Source organism: Tympanuchus pallidicinctus, unplaced genomic scaffold (genome assembly GCF_026119805.1).
Source record: "Tympanuchus pallidicinctus isolate F22 unplaced genomic scaffold, pur_lepc_1.0 scaffold9, whole genome shotgun sequence".
NCBI classification, from domain to species: Eukaryota; Metazoa; Chordata; class Aves; order Galliformes; family Phasianidae; genus Tympanuchus; species Tympanuchus pallidicinctus.
In genome coordinates, this window is record NW_026294813.1 from 10,098,447 (window position 1) to 10,115,273 (window position 16,827).

The following is a 16,827-nucleotide window of genomic DNA, read 5'->3' on the forward strand; positions in this document are numbered from 1 at the left end:
AAGCACAAATTTCAGGAAATAATCCTGCCTTTGGAGAAGACAGAATTGAAAAGCTTGATTTTAACTAAGAGCTACAGGATTACTAAGTGCATTAGGGAACTTCCTTTGAAAGCTCTTCACTTTGCAAAGAAAGTCCTTCAGAAGCATAGAACTCTACTCTCAAGGCAGTAATTGAGCATTAGGAGTCCTTAACACAGCTGAACACAGATCTAGACAAGTACTTTCTAAACAAACATAACTTTTAATATTAAATTAAGAGCCCATTACAATAAAGAGATTGATTGTTAATACTGAGATCTGACACCGTAATTGCCAGTCACTCCACTGTTCCTGCTTTAGCAGATGAGATAAATAGTGCAACATTTCATGGTTGGTATTGTTTTATTGTGTAATATTAAGTAAAATGCTTATACTTCTTTTCGATCCCCAGTTTAGCACTCATACCTATGGCTTTTTATTTTTAGCACAATGTCTTTGTGTCAAGTGTCAGAACTTCATTTCGAAAAAAACAAGCAACCAAGAATCCGATACCATATAGACAAGTCTTCTCTGTATTTGTTTAAACATATTCACTTTCAAAAATGAGTATTTATAAAAGTCTAACGGTAGATTTCCTCCAGCTCATGTTTAACAGAGTCTGTAAAGAGCTCTTCCTGTTTTAATGTGTCCCTTTTAGAGTGTTCTATTATCCCCATGTTATTTGGTTCTTCCCCCAACACTCCTCATAGTAAGTTTAATGCAAAAAAATCAGTAGATGACAATTTCAAGCAAAAATATAAAGCACTATAACATTACCTACATTGCCTTTTACTGAACTAGGTTCCTGAACACTTCAGGAGCTTTGTGGGAATTCCACCAGTCAGTGTTGAAAAGGCACAGAATTTTTGTGCTCCGAGATCTCCAGCAAACATGGTTTTTGCCCAGAATGAAAGTTCAGAAGTTCCAGCTTGATATAAAGAAATGCAGGGACTGCTGCTAGATACAGCACTGCAGGTGGATGGCAAGCAGTCTGCCCAGAAAATTCACGGATACCCAATGGATTGTTTATATGAGAAGCCACCAGATTTTACTAATTATTCTGTCACAGACACCCTGCAAATCTATAACAACAGTTTGTTTCTACGCCAAGAAGAAAAGAAGTTATTCTTACATATAACCAGCAATGGTATAACAGTAATACAAGCTATTCATTATTAAAATTCTTGCAAAGCTGCCCATTTCTGTGGTAGTTTCTGTTCTATCACGTGAATGACAGTTATTTTTAATGTATGACAGAAATTCATTTGTACGTGAAGAAAGCTAACTTTGGTCCACTTGTCCAGCTTCCAAAGGACAGCATATTTGAAAGACGACCACTGACAGTTCAAAAATCAACGTAAAAGTTAACAACAAAAAAAAATTTGGTATTTTAATCCTAAACCTGCACAGTGTGGTTAATTGTCCTAGTTGTCCACCTCTTCATTCTTTATATCCACTAGCTGTTGAGTTTTTAAGTCTTCAGCCTGTTCATGAACTTCCTTACCTGCATCACCTATACAAACAGGTTTCTTTTCTCCTGGATCTCCTTGGTCAACTCTCTCATATTCTACTTGTTCAAAGTCAGTGCCATCTGTAAGTTCTGCCTGTACTTCTTCCATCTGTATTTGATTAACATGCTCAACATGCAACTGCTCCACGTGAACTTCAGCACCTTGTTCAGTTTGAATGTGCTCCACTTCCAGGTAACTAATTTGCACCTGTTCTTGCAGTTCATCCATCTGTGTGCCTTTCACTTGATTGTCCTGTATGAGATCCTGGTGCATCTGTTCCACAGTTACCTGAGCAGGATCCACTTGTACCTGAATTACTGGCAGGACATGAACTTGCTCCACTTGTTCTATTATAGTCATTGATGTTACTGGTTCACCTTCCATAGCTTCCACTGGAAGAACCTCTTCTGTCACTAGTCGTTCTGAAATATTATGCGTGTCTTTTAGATGCCTTCTCAGCTCACTGCCTTGCATAAACCACAAATCACATAAGGTGCAGTGGTTGGGTTTGTCGCCAGTGTGGATTACCAAGTGATCTTTAAACTGATCCCAGCTGTTAAACACGCTGTTACAAACCTGAAACAAAAGACGCAGTGAGTATAACGACGCCAACAGGAATATGGCAGAGTATAATGCCTACTTCAGTCCATGGCTTCATGCAGTGTAGCTTCCTGAGACATAGATTAAAAAAACTTCAACACATGTCAAAGGTAAAAGCTGAGAAGTTAGCTTCAGATCAACAGAGTAGCTATTATTAAGAAAAGGTGTGTCATTTTGACCTGCTACCAAATTTATCAGTCAGTACAGCACCTGAAATTTCGCTTATTTCAACTCTATGTGAAATTTAGATAAAGAAGCATGTCCCACTAAGTGTCTGGCGCTAGAATTACAGGCAGGAAGTCTTATAAGGGAAGTCCTAGATACAGGACTTCTAGCTAATTCTGATCACAGCATTGTGAAATTTAAGTAGCTAGATTAAACTCCTGATTTTTGTCATTTCCAAAAAATATCTCTGTAGATGAAAAACTCTTAAAACTATATCCATGTTAGTCCTGCCTAGCTACAAGCATTGTTTAGACTGCAGACACATTATTTTGAGCACACTTCCTTCCCTTCAGGTGGCACAGAGATGAGTAGCCTGAAAATGATACAAAAAGACATTGCAGAAATGAGTATATCAATCTACAGCATTTATATTTGCTTATAAGACACTATGGATTGTCATCGTAAGATGGAATGACTTTACAGATAAAGTCAATACATTGAGTATCAAACAGAAGAATAATAAAATAGGAAATCAGATAGTACTTTGTATTTTGGACTTCAGTGAAGCGCGCACACAACCAGAAAAGGGCTAGTTCAGTGTATGAAGAACCCTGAAAAGGTTGCAGAAATAACACAAAAATAATATGAATGGAACTATGTAGATATCAGAATTTATCTGCATGTTGTGGTTGAACTGATTCTTACATTTATTGTAATAAAAGCAGTCCTTGTTCACATAAGCCTACTCCCGTTGCCTTCCCTGCTTAGTATGCCCACACTCCCAGTACAGGTTGGAGGTGTCCAGCCTCATGATTCTGCAACCCTCATTACCCACCTGACACTCATATAGCTTCTTCCTTCCCTTTTTAGCTCCAGCTCCAGACTGACAGGCTGTCAAGTGACATTTGAGCGTGCTATTCCTAGCAAAACGTTCATGGCAGTTTGGACATTCAAATGGTTTTTCACCTATAAATACAGACACAAGGATTTATAAGTGCATAAAAACAACCAGTCTTCTGTCAGCTTTCCCTTCTCCACTCACTCACTCAGAAGTTGATAAATATGCCATAAAGACTTGGCCAGCTGGACTATTCTAAAGAACAAGAGAAAGACATTCCATGTAAACTTTACTCATGTAAATAAAAGGGCAAAAGCCTAATGTAAAATTGTGAGTCTCATCTAGAAAAAGACAACCCAACATAATTGCTGGTGCTATTTGAAGCATGTTTTAGGTCTGTATGAAAGACTGCTTTTCTGTCAAAATATCTTAATGAAATAGCAGCTATTTCTGTCTTTTCACCAATACTTACAGGTGAAGACTTAATGTTAGAAATTACACAAAGCGACATACTAAAGGAATTATAAAAAAAGAAAAAACACGAAGTTTTATTTTCGAGAACAGTCACAGCTCATGCTGGAGCCTACAGAGATTAGTTATGAAGTAACAATGTATTGGCATTAAAAAAAAAAAAGGAAAAAAAAGGCCAACAGAAATCAGAGGGGGACATATAGGGGAACAAGCAAGATAAAAAAATCCCTCTTTGGTTACTTTGTTTCCAACTTGGTATCAATAACCTGGCGTGTTTTCCACCGTGAAGCCAGCTAAAAGCAGCAGGGAAAGCTGAAAACAGGTCCAGTTTGCTCTTTTCCATCAAACGCAGCATATCACTATGACTGTCATCAAGTAGTAACAAAGAACAAGTGCTGTCTGCTTACTAATTTCATCATGCACAAACACAATGAAGTTCAAGGAAATGAAAGCATTAAAAATTAGGAACAGTATGTTTCTTCTCAATGTCTGACAATTAAGATGGCATCAAGGTAACTACAGAAAAAAACTAGTTAACGAGGCTGTAGCATTTCAGTGAACAATGCAAATATCTAAGTTAGCTAAATAAAGTTTAAAAGCCTGCAGTTTCAGGAAGATAGTCAACACTGACTGGGATGGAAAGCCAATAAATCTGTATCTTTGGAAATAAAGATACACAGAAATGCCTATGTAGCCTTTCAACAGAAATCCACAAGTAGCCAATAATTCTAGCTCACACAGCTGGGGCCACAGAAAAAGTTAAAAGGTGTGAATTTTCCCGTACCCATTACAAAAGGCAATGCTTTCAGAGTGTACTGCATAGGTAATGCCGAGCACGCTGAAATGCCATCAGTCTGCCACATCAAAAATCACAGACTGTGCTCTTGCAGCTACACACGGATAAGCCAAGATGAACAACACAGAACTCCCAGCACAGAATTACACTTGGTCTGCGATCTGACCACATTCAAACAGTTCCTTGTGGCAAGCCACTGCCCAGCAGGGGCAGACTTATTCTACTACTAAAATTCTGTAGTTATTTCCAACGCATTCTGACAAATGCACCCAAGAGTGACAACTCAATGATAACAGTGCCAATATCCAAGGGCCAAGAGAAGGTGAGTGACTGCACAGTGTGAGTCAGCACCACAACCCAGAGGGATGGTGGAACAGCATGTGCAACTCCTCCACTTCCATCTTCACTTCATAAATTCCATAGAAGTTTTTTTTTAAAGAAAATCCTTCAGGCAGTGTACATATGTGTTGGAGAGAATCACGAAGCACTGTGGCTGTCTTTTCTACTTTCTTTTACTGAGACAAAAAACAGTAAAGAACATTAAAAAGAACTAACAAAATTAATAAACAGTCTATTTCTTCTGCATCTGCTACCTTAATGTTATTGCTGGTGCTGCAATTCAAAAAGCACCAGGATGAGATAGATTACAAGACATTTTCTCCCTGATCACTTCATTTTACATAGCATTCAACAAATTCTATACATGCCTTGGGGTCAGTGAGATTTTTCCCACTAACCTTAGGAGACCACAGTTAAGTATAATAAATATAATAATAATAATAAGTATAATAAGGTGTGATTTAAAGGGCAACACTTCCAAAACGTTAAATTAGAAGCAATTAAATTCTATATTATAGTGGTACCAATAAATATCGATAGTTCTCTGTATTGCTTGAGTTCTCTGCTGAATTCTCTGCTGAATTGCTTTGTCCCAAAATCCTGCCACATCAGCTACCACATGAAAGAGATACCTAACTTACTGTTAATCTGCCACAAACTTTTGTCTGAAAATACCTGTGTCATATAGCCTGCAGAAAGTTCAATCATAGTGAAGAAACACTCCCTACTTTATAGATAATAACGATTTTCCAAGGACTTTCTACAAAAGCAAATTTCAAATAGAAATAGAAGGGAATAGAAGGGAATAGAATAGACTAAATATAGTGTCATAGATAAGATTCAGGTGTCCCATACACAAATTCAAAGAAGTTCCAATTAAAAGGCTATAACAACAAACTGTGAGGAAATAGAGCTGCTGCCCTCCATCGAATTCTTACTGACATATTAAACAAAATCATCTGGAAGGTCAGATAGCTCACACTCAAAAAGTTATCTACATAATGCTTAATATCCATTCAGACAGGTAGTTTAATGGGATGAAGATGAGCATGTTAATCTCTCACGGTATAAGGAAGAAAGAAGCATGAGTCATCCTGCAGAGAGAAAACACTATTCAGATTTCCAAAAGACAGACTTTCCAATAGCAGAAGTCTACTGCAGTCAGTAGAAATGTTTTGCTGTTAATTAACAAATAAAATTTACTTGCAGATGGCAAGAGTGAGGACAGTACTGCAATGGGAGGATATTTCACTGATACGCTCAAAGTTCATATACTGTTTGAGCAGAAGAACATATCAGTAGAATTGTAAAAATAGAAATAGCTACTCAGTTTAGTACTTCTAAAGAAGAAAACATGCCTCACAAAATCATGAATAACAGTTTTTAATGCACTTGAGGAGCTTCATTAAGTCTTTCTGCTTTAGGTGTGTATTTTTAATAATCAAAAAAATCTCAATTTCTCAGTTTATATCAGCGGGAAAAAACCATCAGCACAGAATCATAAATTCTACAATTCTTCGATTACAGTGTTACCTAGAAGCCCAGTATTTCTAGCACTCACATGCTCTCTTCATCATATTCTCTGCTTCCTCAAAATATGCAAAAACCCGAAGTGCCACAGCTGAAGCCACAAGTACATGCTCTTACCTGTGTGTTTCCGGAGGTGCTCTTTAAAATGCCCAAAGTGGTCAAACTGTTTATCACAGTACTGGCATATATGTATTTTTTTGCCAGGTCTTTGCTTCTTGGGGGCACCACCTTCATCAAGGTGGTAACAGGTGAGGTGCTGTTTCAGAGCATTCTCTCGTAGGTACCTTTTATTGCATATGTCACACTTGTAACTCTCAGTAGAGTGTGTTTTCATGTGTTCCTTAAAATGGTAAAACAATTTAAATGAACGGTTACATTTCTCACAGTGGAATAAATTGTTCATGTGTGACAGTTGAAGTTCCACAATTTCAATACCTTCTACCTGTTTGCATGAAGGATCAGCTGCATTGTCAACTTTTTCTTGGATCTGGCATTTTCGCTCTCCCTGACGATACTTGCTAGTGATATCTGCCAGAAGAGCCAAAGCAGATTCATCGGATGTACCCGTTGTCTGTATGTACTTTATAGACTGCTCTGCAGAAGCTACTTCCTCAAGTGTCTCAATGCTGTCTTCTTCCACTTCAATTGCTCCCTCAGCAATCTCAACTTCAATTTCAACAGGCTCTGATTCTGCAGATGGCAGCGATTCTGTGATAACATTAGATGTTTCAGCTATCTTCCTCTTTTTCGGTTTAGTTTTACCTTCTGTTTGATTTGATTCTAAGGCTGATGAATTTTCTTTGTTTCTGTAAAACAGATGTGTAAACACGGTTAAGATCCACAAAACTTTTTCTCTCAGAGAGTGGTCAGGCACTGCAATGGCTGTCCAGGGAGGTGGTGGAGTCGCCGTCCCTGGCAGCATTCACGTGGTGCCTGAATGAGGAGCTGCGAGATATGGTTGAGTGCTGGTGGTAGCATGGTAATGGGAGGATGGTTGGAATGGATCATCTTGAGGTCCTTTCCAACCTTGTGATTCTATGAGCGCTTACATAAAAGTTCCTGCCCGACACCAAGCTTCTGCATTAAACACTTTCTAGGTGCTTCTCAATGAAGCTGAACGGTGAATGACCATATAACAGCTATAACAATTTTCTGCTTATTCTGTATTCCTCAGAGCTGCAAAATAGAAGGTTAGTGTTGTGGAGCCTTTTAAATAAGGTTACTATGGTGTTTTACAGAGCTCTGCTTAAAAGCTACAAAACACATCAGTAAGAAAGACCAGTTAGCATAATGGCATAAGTTATCAGAGAAACTTGTCAAATCTTGTACTTTATTCTACTCAGAAATAAGATTCAAGTGCTTTCTGTGTTATCAATGTTTTAAGCTCTGGAGAGTATGCTACTGCTTGTGGCACTTTAAAATTAGAAAACACTAAAACTGTGACTCCACACAACGATTATTGTAAAATCTTGCACTTCAGGAAAGAACACAAGGTAACAGAAGAGGGAAAAAAATAGAGAAGGCAGTGAGATGCGGAAAGAATATTCTATTTAATTTTCTGGGCTTAAAGAAACTGCCCAGATCTGTTCCCCTCGTCCCTGTATCACACACACACAGCATTCTTTCTCCAAGACGTCAGGGACACTATCCCATGCCAACCTCAGGCAGAGCTGAGTGAGACTGTTTCCAAGGCTGGCTTTGAAGATTACCCAGGGTACAGAAGCTTTACTTCCAGATTTTCAGATCCAAAAATAGTCAGATATTATCTCAAATCAGACTGGTAAGATTAATCCAACATTTTTACCTTCCTTTGCAATCTGATGAAACCTTTCATGAAATTCAGTCCCTATAGCATTTAGTTTTTCTAGTTATAGATAAGGCTTCCTCCAGTATCTCTGCATGTCATGTGTCAGAAACACATGGCTAATGACTTGATGCAGGATACAGCTTATCAAATTATACCTCTAATATTCAAATAAAGGAATACAGAACACATAAACTTACAATCTATCATGGATTTCTGAAGCCTAGGTAGGAGAAGACAAGTTTTTTTTGCATATTACTGCAGGAGCTCAAGGATCATGAACCAAGAACTCATAGCGAGCAGCCCTGCAGAGGAAGACTTGGTGGACAAAAAGCTGGACATGACCCAGCAGTGTGCACTTGCAGCCCAGAAGGCCAAATGTATCCTGGACTTCATTTTCTGAGGCAGTCAGCTCCAGTACAGGTGTGTTCTGCAGTAGAGCAGGGGATCATGGTGTGAGAAGGGGGACCCTGAAATTGAGGAGACCCAAGGACAAGCAGTAAGAAGCATGGCTACCAGACCTGACAAACAGGGCAAAGCAGTTTGCATGGCAGTTCACGCAGGAAGTGTGTCCACAGCCCAGCAGCAGCCCGCTCCCTGTCTCTTCTGAGAGCAGCAGGGAGCTGCGCTCCGTTGAAACAAACGTGGTGACCACCTGCCACAGTGGTTGAGCTCAGGCAGAAGCACAGGCTGGAGGGCCAGAGCTTCTCTGGGCTGACGCCTGGACCCAGACAGAGCTCCAAGGAAAGACAGAGCTGCACAGACTTCCAGCTGTGGCAAACTCCAGAATCCAGAGTCCTTCTAGAGCCTGAGGGAAGGAAATGTCACAGCTGCAAGTGTGCCCAGCTCGACGAACTTTCAGAGGAAGTGGCCAGGTTGTGTGAGGAAATCACCAGCCTGAGAATTATCCAGAAATCTGTGAGAGACTGATACATGGTACCATGCAGTGACGTGGGCAGACTCAGCAAAGCTAGATATACAACACAATTCTGACCCAATTGTTGTAATAGAAGAGGGTGGGGCCCCACACAAGATTAGAAGGTTCCCTCATAAGGAACAGCACTTCAAAATACTAGCAGATGGCTCTAGTAAGAAGATTCTTAAGACTACATTTCAGTGTTCGTAAGAGAAAGAGGCTTACATATTTACCTAATTTCAAGAGCTTTGATTGCTTCTAACATCTGTAGATATTCAGCTGCTTTCCAAACGTCATTTGCTTCTTCCTCACCTTGGACCATTAGTTTTGCTGTATAGGTGAATTCTATTAGGTGACGAAATGCCATGTTGCTTACACCTGTTGAGAAAAAAGAAAAATTACCAAAGCCTCTATCTCATGGATCTTGCATGCTTGCCTGCTCAGAATTTTGCTCACAATATTTAAGATGTCAGTTTCTTAAGCTGACACCCTTAAAAGGCTCATGTTGGAATAACAAGTCTGGTACAGAAAAGTGGAAATTTGAAACAACTACAGAATAGTGCCATGACAAAGGTAAGAGTATGGGAAAAATGATGTGAACAAAGAGCTCTTTATACAGAGCAATTAAATGTACACACTTATATAGAAAAACATAACCTCGATTTCAGAAGACTTCCGATCAACAGGTTACTAGAAATACAGTGACAGCTCCGTGAAATCACTCCCCATCTAAAAAGGAAGTATTGCCCCAAGTTTGTCCTGTTTTTGCACACCAGCTGCGGCATCTGCCACTAGCCATCATCGGGAGCCTTTTCTGCATGAACAGAATGGCTTTTATCAAGGAAAAGGTCAGACTACTAGTCCTAAAAAATTACAAGGACTGAGATCTCATTAGGTGCATATTGGAAAAAAAAAAATTCAACAACTCATAATCTCTCACTCTCCCTTCCAAAATATTTAATTTGTGACTGTTCATTATTTTCATAATTGTATTTCAAGGGAAGCTTCTTCCAGTGGCAACATCTACTTCAGAATAACTCATGATCTGAGATGTTAAAAATTAAGTGATATCATCAGGCATGCACATCACCTTAATTAAGGATACTACATTCATTACCAGCTCCAGTACACAATGCTGAAAGCTTTTATCTACACGAATCAGGTTACCTTCAATCTCCACCAAGGGCTCCTGAGTGAAATCTTGGAAGAATCTGTAGAAGAACTGGCTACAGGCAGCAAGAACAGCCTTATGAGCTTTGAAATGGTGGCCTGCCAAGAGAGACAAAAATATAAGATAACACCTTCCCAACTTATACTGCAGAGTAAGTGCAGATGAACGAAAGAAAGCAGGTGTAAAACCTATTTTACAAATCTGCCCTAGCAACATACAGCCATCTGCATCAGCAGACAAGGGAAGGTTTTTGACATAGTCACCCTTAACATTCTTCTCTTGAAGTTGCAAAGATATGGATTTGATGGGTGGACTATTCAATAAACAAAGAACTAGCTGCAGCAGAGATGGCTGGCACTACCAGAGAGTGCTGGTCAGTGGCTCAATGTCTGGATGGAGATCAGTGACAAGTAGTGCTCCTCAGAGGTCAGTATTGGGACCGATGCTTTTAAATATCTTCGTCAATAGGAAAACTGAGTACGTTCCCAGTAAGTCTGCTGACGACACCAAGCTACGGGGTGCAGTAATATGCCTGACGAACGGGATGCTATCGAGAGGGACCCAGACAGGCTGAGCAGTGTGCCTAAGTGAGCCTCATGATGTTCAGTAAATCTAAGTGCAAGGTCTTGCACTGGATCATGGCAACCTCCACTACAAGTACAAGCTGGGGAATGGAACACAGCCCTGCTAAAAAGGATCTTGGGGTTCCAGTACATGGGAAGTTGGACATGAGCCAGCAATGCGCCCTTGCAGCCCAGAAGCCAACCATATCCTGATCTGCATCAAAAGAAGTGTGGTCAGCAGGTTGAGGACAGTGATCCTGCCTCTCTGCTCTACATTGATGATTCCTCACCTGGAGTGCTGTGTCCAGATGCAGAATTCTCAGTACAGGAGATATGTGGACCTGAGAGCACATCCAGAGGAGGGCCACAAAAATGATCCAAGAGATGAAACACTTCTGCTATGAGGATTGGCTGAGAGAGCTGGGGCTGTTCAGCCTGGAGAAGAGAAGGCTCCAGGGAGTCTTGAGAGTGGCTTTTCAGTATCTAAAGAGGGGCTATTATGTAGGAAGGGTGCAGACCCATTAGCAAGGTCTGCTGTAACAGGACAAGAGATAATGGATACAGAAAGAAGGGAGATTTAGATTGGATATGAGGAAGAATGTTATTACAATAAGGGTGACAAGGCACTGGAACAGGTTGCCAGAGAGGTGGAAGCCAAGTCCTTGGAGATATTCAGGGTCAGCCTGCATGGGGCTCGGAGCAACCTGGTCTAGCTGTGGATGACCCTATTTATTGCAGGGGAGTGGGACTAGATGACCTTTAAGGGTCCCTTCCAACTCAAAAGATTCTATGGTTCTATGATTTAATGTGTCTCCTTGTAACATGGGATACTACTGCAGTTGGCCTCTCTTATTTCATGCACGTGCTTGCTGATGTCACAGGGCTGGCTTTGCTAAAGTTCTGCAATTCAATCATCTGGAGTACTTTTTTACTCCAGAGTTTCTCTTTTCAAATATTTAAGGCAAATCCCCTGTGAAAACTTTTTTCATGTGTGTCTTGGGATCAGCTCTCAGACTTTATCCAAGGTTGCTGTGCTTTTTTACCACTTTTACACACTGATCTAATTTTATCACCACTTCAACTAGCGTTAACACAGCTGAAGTACAGAAGGGGTTCTGCTCTGTTTTCCAGGCTGTGTACTTCCCATCGCTGTATCATGATGGCACAGGCACAAACACTTATAATGATTAATGGGATAGAGATAAGAAATGCACTATAAATTAAAACTGTACATATGTATAAGAAAATAGCTTTGAGCCCAATATACAGGACTTTTATAATACTAGGACACACACAAACATTTTTGCTAAGTTTTGTTCAAGAGCTGGCAGTGAAACTGTGGCAACTGCAGAATAGTAATCTTCTCTTCATTTGCTTTTTATTTTCTAAGACAGGTTTTATACGACCCTTTTCCTTCAAGTGAGCTATGGCTACCCTTCCAAGGATCAGGCAGTATTTCTTTAGCTGAGGCTGTCCTGGTGGATACTGGCTTTCTTCCTTGAAGTGCTCATCTATTATAAGAAATGTTTAGTGTAAAAAGAATGTCAGGCTATCTATTAGACACCACCGTTTCTGATGGGCTAATAAGCACTTACATCTCCATCTTCTCTTTAGACTAATACTTACGTCTCCAGGACACACAAAAAATGGAAAGTGAGTTCTTCTACCTTATTTTAGCTACATATTAAAAACAGTATGCAAATACTATAGAAGCAAGGAAGCAATCTTACTTCAAGCTGTTTTTAAACTATTTGTACAAGTTATCTGCATGCAAACACTCAGCTTAAGCTAGAGAAAAATATTTTTAGGATATTTTAGAAAACACTTAAATAACATTAAATACAGTACAGCAGTTACAAAGTGGAATTCTATCTAAAAATATTCAGTCACTCATCTGGAAAAGCAGAAGCACAATTACTAATGACTGCAGGAGACTCTGTTCACCCTACGACTTTAAAAGAAAATCTGCAAGCAACTTGCAGCCCATTACAAATAGCAAGAATTTCTTAGCAGCCCAGTTTGACAGCTGACCCATGACAAACCACAAGAGCATCACAGCAGCTATCAGAGTTCTTTGTATGCCAACTGGTCCACATGCCCATACATACCATCCACAATTAGAGTGATGTCTGTGAACTGGTCCTGCTCACGTTGTTCATTCAGTCTATCCAAAATAACTTTATAGTGTTCTGGAAATTCCTGGATGCATTCCATTTTTTCCTCAGCTTCCATAGCAGAAGGACTAGCCTGTGGAATACACATTAGCAGAGTAAGAATACCTTGCCACTCAGTCAGTGCTGCTTACAAACATGAACCAACTGGCACTTTTCAGGGACTACAAAGCCAAGAGATACAACAAACTGCCATGACAACAGGTTTCACACATTTTAACTAGCAGGTAGGAAATATTAGAGTTAATTTAGGTCTTATTTACATATATCAAACAGAAGTCAAACTGCATTTCTTTATTCTCCAATTCAGTGAGGACTCATCTCTCTCAAAGCAAATAATGTAGGGATACAACATATCTAAAGCTAACTACTTAACAACAACTCAGCACTACAGTGACAGGATCTTTATTTCTTGCAATTCTATCCATTTGTTAGGTGTAAAAACAGTTGCTAATAATTCCTTACCTAAGGTACATTCTATATCTAGTGAATACAATATGTTTACTTTGTTTAAGTATGAAAGTGATAAAACTGCACTTCTCAACTTCTAAGAATGTCCCAGTTGCCAGGGATTTAAAGAGTTGCTACATTCAAGAAACAAGAAGGCTCTCATTAGCACAGCTTCTCCCCTGCTGGGTGAAATATTTGTTGCCAACTTATTGAAAGAGGATGTAATCCTATAGTGCTTCCTCCCTTGCTGACACAATAACTGTATCTGGGGGTGGAAGGAAGGTTCCCAGACCTGAGGAGGGTTAGCAGAACTGCCTGTGGAGACACTCAGATGCACCTCTGTTGCTTATGCAAAAGAAACTTCGGAGAGTCCAAGCACTGCAAAGAAAGCATTTCATAAACTGCAGAAAAAATGATTTGAGATTTATGCAGCAGCATTCATCTTCAGCGCCCACACTCATATGGTCCTCACGCTGAGAATGCTTAAAAAAAAAAGAAAAAAAAAAAGAAAAAAAAAAAGAAAAAAAAAAAAAGAAGACATTTCAAAGTCACATTAGCACAGAAACTTCAGTTTGTTTTCACAGTCTAACTCACTTTGAACAACATGTGGCTTCTGAGAGAAGACAGTGAGTAGGCTTGAAGGAGACTCAAAGGAATTCAAGAAATACCCTTTTCTATACTGCTACACTCAGTATAGACCAAAGGAAGAAAGCAGAGCAGTAGGTATTACTAAATATAAAAATGGAATTCTTTAGTGAGCAAAGGAACAGCTGCTTTCAGGATGCTAAAAGAAACTATATGAGAGGTGCTCTGTCTCTCCCAGTACAGATTTTTTTGTGTGTGATTGGAACTGGAAAGCCCAGAGTGAAAAACTGTCCTGTGTGTATTCACTGCACCTGTGCTGCTGCCAGCATGCATTCCAGCTCCCTCGTGTGGCTGCGAAAGTTCTGTTTTGCTTTCAACAAGCACATATACCAGTATAAGGGCGTTGATAGAAAAAGAGAGAAAAGAATTACCTAATAACCATGAAAGCAAAAGTTATTTTCTTACTACTAACATATCAAAGAAAGGAAAATGTCAAATTTCTATTTTAATCACAAAATATGCTCTTCCTTGCATCTCAGAGAGACTGTCCCTTGGAGAAGGTGGAAGAGGAAAAGGGATAAAAACAATTGCTAAGAGAAGTCCGGTTCTGCCTGCTACCGGTGCTTTGCTGAGCAGGCTCTGAAATGCATATCAGACTCTTAAAGGGGAAAAGGAGATCAGCCTGTGGGAGGCAGTGAGGAAAGGAATGGATGCTGCTGCCTTCATTCATCTATTCCAATGAGCTTCAGACAGACTGCAGCGGTCATCTGGGTTTCCACATCAAGTGTCACGTGGGAAGTTGTCAGCTGTTTACTTCGCTGCTTAATTCTTCCTGCTTTTTTTTTTGGAAATCATACATTGATAGATGATGTGAAGTTAAAAACATCACAGTGTCACAGGGGTTGGAAGGGACCTCAAGAAATCATTGAGTCCAGTCCCACTGCTGAAGCAAGTACCCTACAGTATGTCAAATCAGTAGGTGTCCAGCCAAGTCTTGAGTACTTTCATAGGAGACTCTACAACCTCTCTGGGCAGCCTGTTTCAGAGCTTCATCATCCTTACCGCAGATAAGTTCTTTTGCACGTTAGTATGAGACTTTCTGTGTTCAAGTTTTAGGCCATTACTCTTTGTCCTACAGCTACATAGCATGGAGAAGGGACTGGCCTCAACCCTTTCCGTCCCACCTCCCTGTGGATATTTACAAACATTAATCAGAACCCTTCTCAGCCTACTCTTCCCCAGGCTGAACAGACCCAGGTCACTCAGCCTTTCCTCATACAGGAGATGCTCAAGCCCCTACATCATCTTCACAGCCTTCCGTTGAACTCCTTCTATGAGATCTCTTTTTTGACCAGCAGAGCCCAGAACTGGACACAAAACAGTATCCTATAAGGAAAGCCAGCCAACTTCTGGCTCTCAAATACTACAATTTCCATCCACCCAAATGTAATTTGCAATTAAATTGCACATTCATAAGGGTATGTTAAAAAAAAGAAAAAGAAACACCTCAAACTGACCTCAAAATAATAATCAACAGCTCCCTATCAAACTGATTGAGTACTTTCTTTTCAGAGCTTCAGTCTTTGTCAGAAGACTTAAAAAGAAAAAAGGAAAAAAAAAAAGGAGAGCTCACAGGACTGCAGAGTTTACGGGTAACTAACACACAGCCCTGTGTCAGTGCAAAGCTCAGTAATATTGTAGGGGAAAAAAAAAAAAAAGAAAAAAAAAAAGGCCTTTATACTATCACTGCTCTGGAGCAGTAAGGAAAGAAGCACCGCAGGGGTTACATATGGGCCCTCATTCCAGCGCTGGAAACCCGACCGCTTGTTTTCATCCTTAGCTCTTCGGAGGAGCTCAGCCACACGCTGTATTTCTTTGTGAAACTGCTTGTGGAACGGGGTGTGACAACGCGCAGATCTGCCCCTACAGATCTGCCTCAGCGCAGCCGTTACTTAGGCGCGGCGGGCGCACCGCCCTCAGCCCACTCGGCCCAAACCCTCAGCAGCAGCAACAATGGCGCCGGGCAGCGCGCGCCCCGCCTCAAGCATGGATGCGCCGCAGGCCGCGGCCCGCCCCTCAGCAGCAGCCAACACCGCCCCCCGGCCGCAACCCGCGCTCCGGGACCACATCCAACGCCCTCCTATTGGGGGGAGCAGCTGCCAGTCATCGCGACTCTCCGCCAATATTAGTGCGGCGGCAAGGCCCGCCTCTCAAGGGAGAGCCAATCAGCGCCCGCCTAGTCCCCGGAGCGGGAGAAGCCGGAAGGCCTAGCCGGGGCCGAGGGCCCCCGGGGCACGGGCGCCCCGGGACCGTCGCGGGCGGCCGCGGATCGCGTGAGCGTCCCGCGGGCGCGCCCAAGGTGGGGCCCGAGCTAGTGTCGGGCCGAGCGGCGCGCCCGGCGGCGCCGCCGCCTCGTTAGTCCTTATTACGTCATCAAAGCGCGCATTAATATCGATCTTTTTTCGGATCGCGGACGGGCCGGGGCCCGGCGCCGCGCGCGCCCCGCGGGACGAGATGAAGGTTCCTCCCGGTACTCACCGCCAGGAGCCCTCCGCTTCACCGCGCTCGCGCTGTTCTCGCTTCCTGCTGCCCGGCACGCTGCAAAGCGGGGCGGGCGCCGGCCAATCGCGACTCGCATTCCCGGCCTACCCCGCGCGGCGGAAGTGAGAGCTGCGTCACTTTTCGTACAGCGGCGCGGGCGGCGGGTGGGGGCGGTGGGAGCGGGGTGACCTGGGGCGTGCCGGGAGCTGTAGTGCGAGCCGTACCGCGCCGTCCTGGGGCGTCGCGGCGTGCTGCGGCCTGGCCGCCAGGGCTCGCGCTCGCGCGCCCGTGTATGAACGGCGGGGACGGAGGCGCGGGCGGTCCGAGGGGCACGGACCCGGCACTGTCCGCGCCCGGT

General features: G+C 42.0%; 1 protein-coding gene across 5 annotated transcripts; it reads right to left on the bottom strand.

The window, feature by feature from the left end:
* Window positions 1-362: 362 nt before the first annotated feature.
* ZNF131 (zinc finger protein 131) lies at window positions 363-16,629 on the bottom strand. 5 transcript variants are annotated; one of them, XM_052670365.1, is made up of 8 exons: window positions 16,467-16,629; window positions 12,831-12,969; window positions 10,156-10,257; window positions 9,222-9,366; window positions 6,711-7,074; window positions 6,386-6,608; window positions 3,130-3,260; window positions 363-2,105 (listed from the first exon to the last, which is right to left on the bottom strand). In XM_052670365.1, exons 2-8 carry the CDS (start codon window positions 12,952-12,954, stop codon window positions 1,443-1,445), a joined length of 1,752 nt encoding a protein of 583 aa, XP_052526325.1. In that variant the 5' UTR covers window positions 12,955-12,969; window positions 16,467-16,629; the 3' UTR covers window positions 363-1,442. The 5 variants fall into 5 exon arrangements, with proteins under 5 accessions (XP_052526325.1, XP_052526324.1, XP_052526323.1 ...); XM_052670364.1 differs by adding an exon at window positions 13,636-13,721 and having other exon boundaries at window positions 6,386-7,074; XM_052670363.1 differs by adding an exon at window positions 13,636-13,825 and having other exon boundaries at window positions 6,386-7,074.
* Between the last annotated feature and the right edge of the window lie 198 nt (window positions 16,630-16,827).

Bases quoted from the DNA above. Each gene is read 5' to 3' on its own strand.
- ZNF131 (XM_052670362.1), bottom strand. From the start codon at position 12,954: ATGGAAGCTGAGGAAAAAATGGAATGCATCCAGGAATTTCCAGAACAC. The intron at 9,367-10,155 runs GTAACCTGATTC...TTTTCTCAACAG, and splicing joins GCCCTTGGTGGAGATTGAAG to GTGTAAGCAACATGGCATTT. The intron at 3,261-6,385 runs GTAAGAGCATGT...CTGTATTTATAG, and splicing joins GCACCTCCGGAAACACACAG to GTGAAAAACCATTTGAATGT.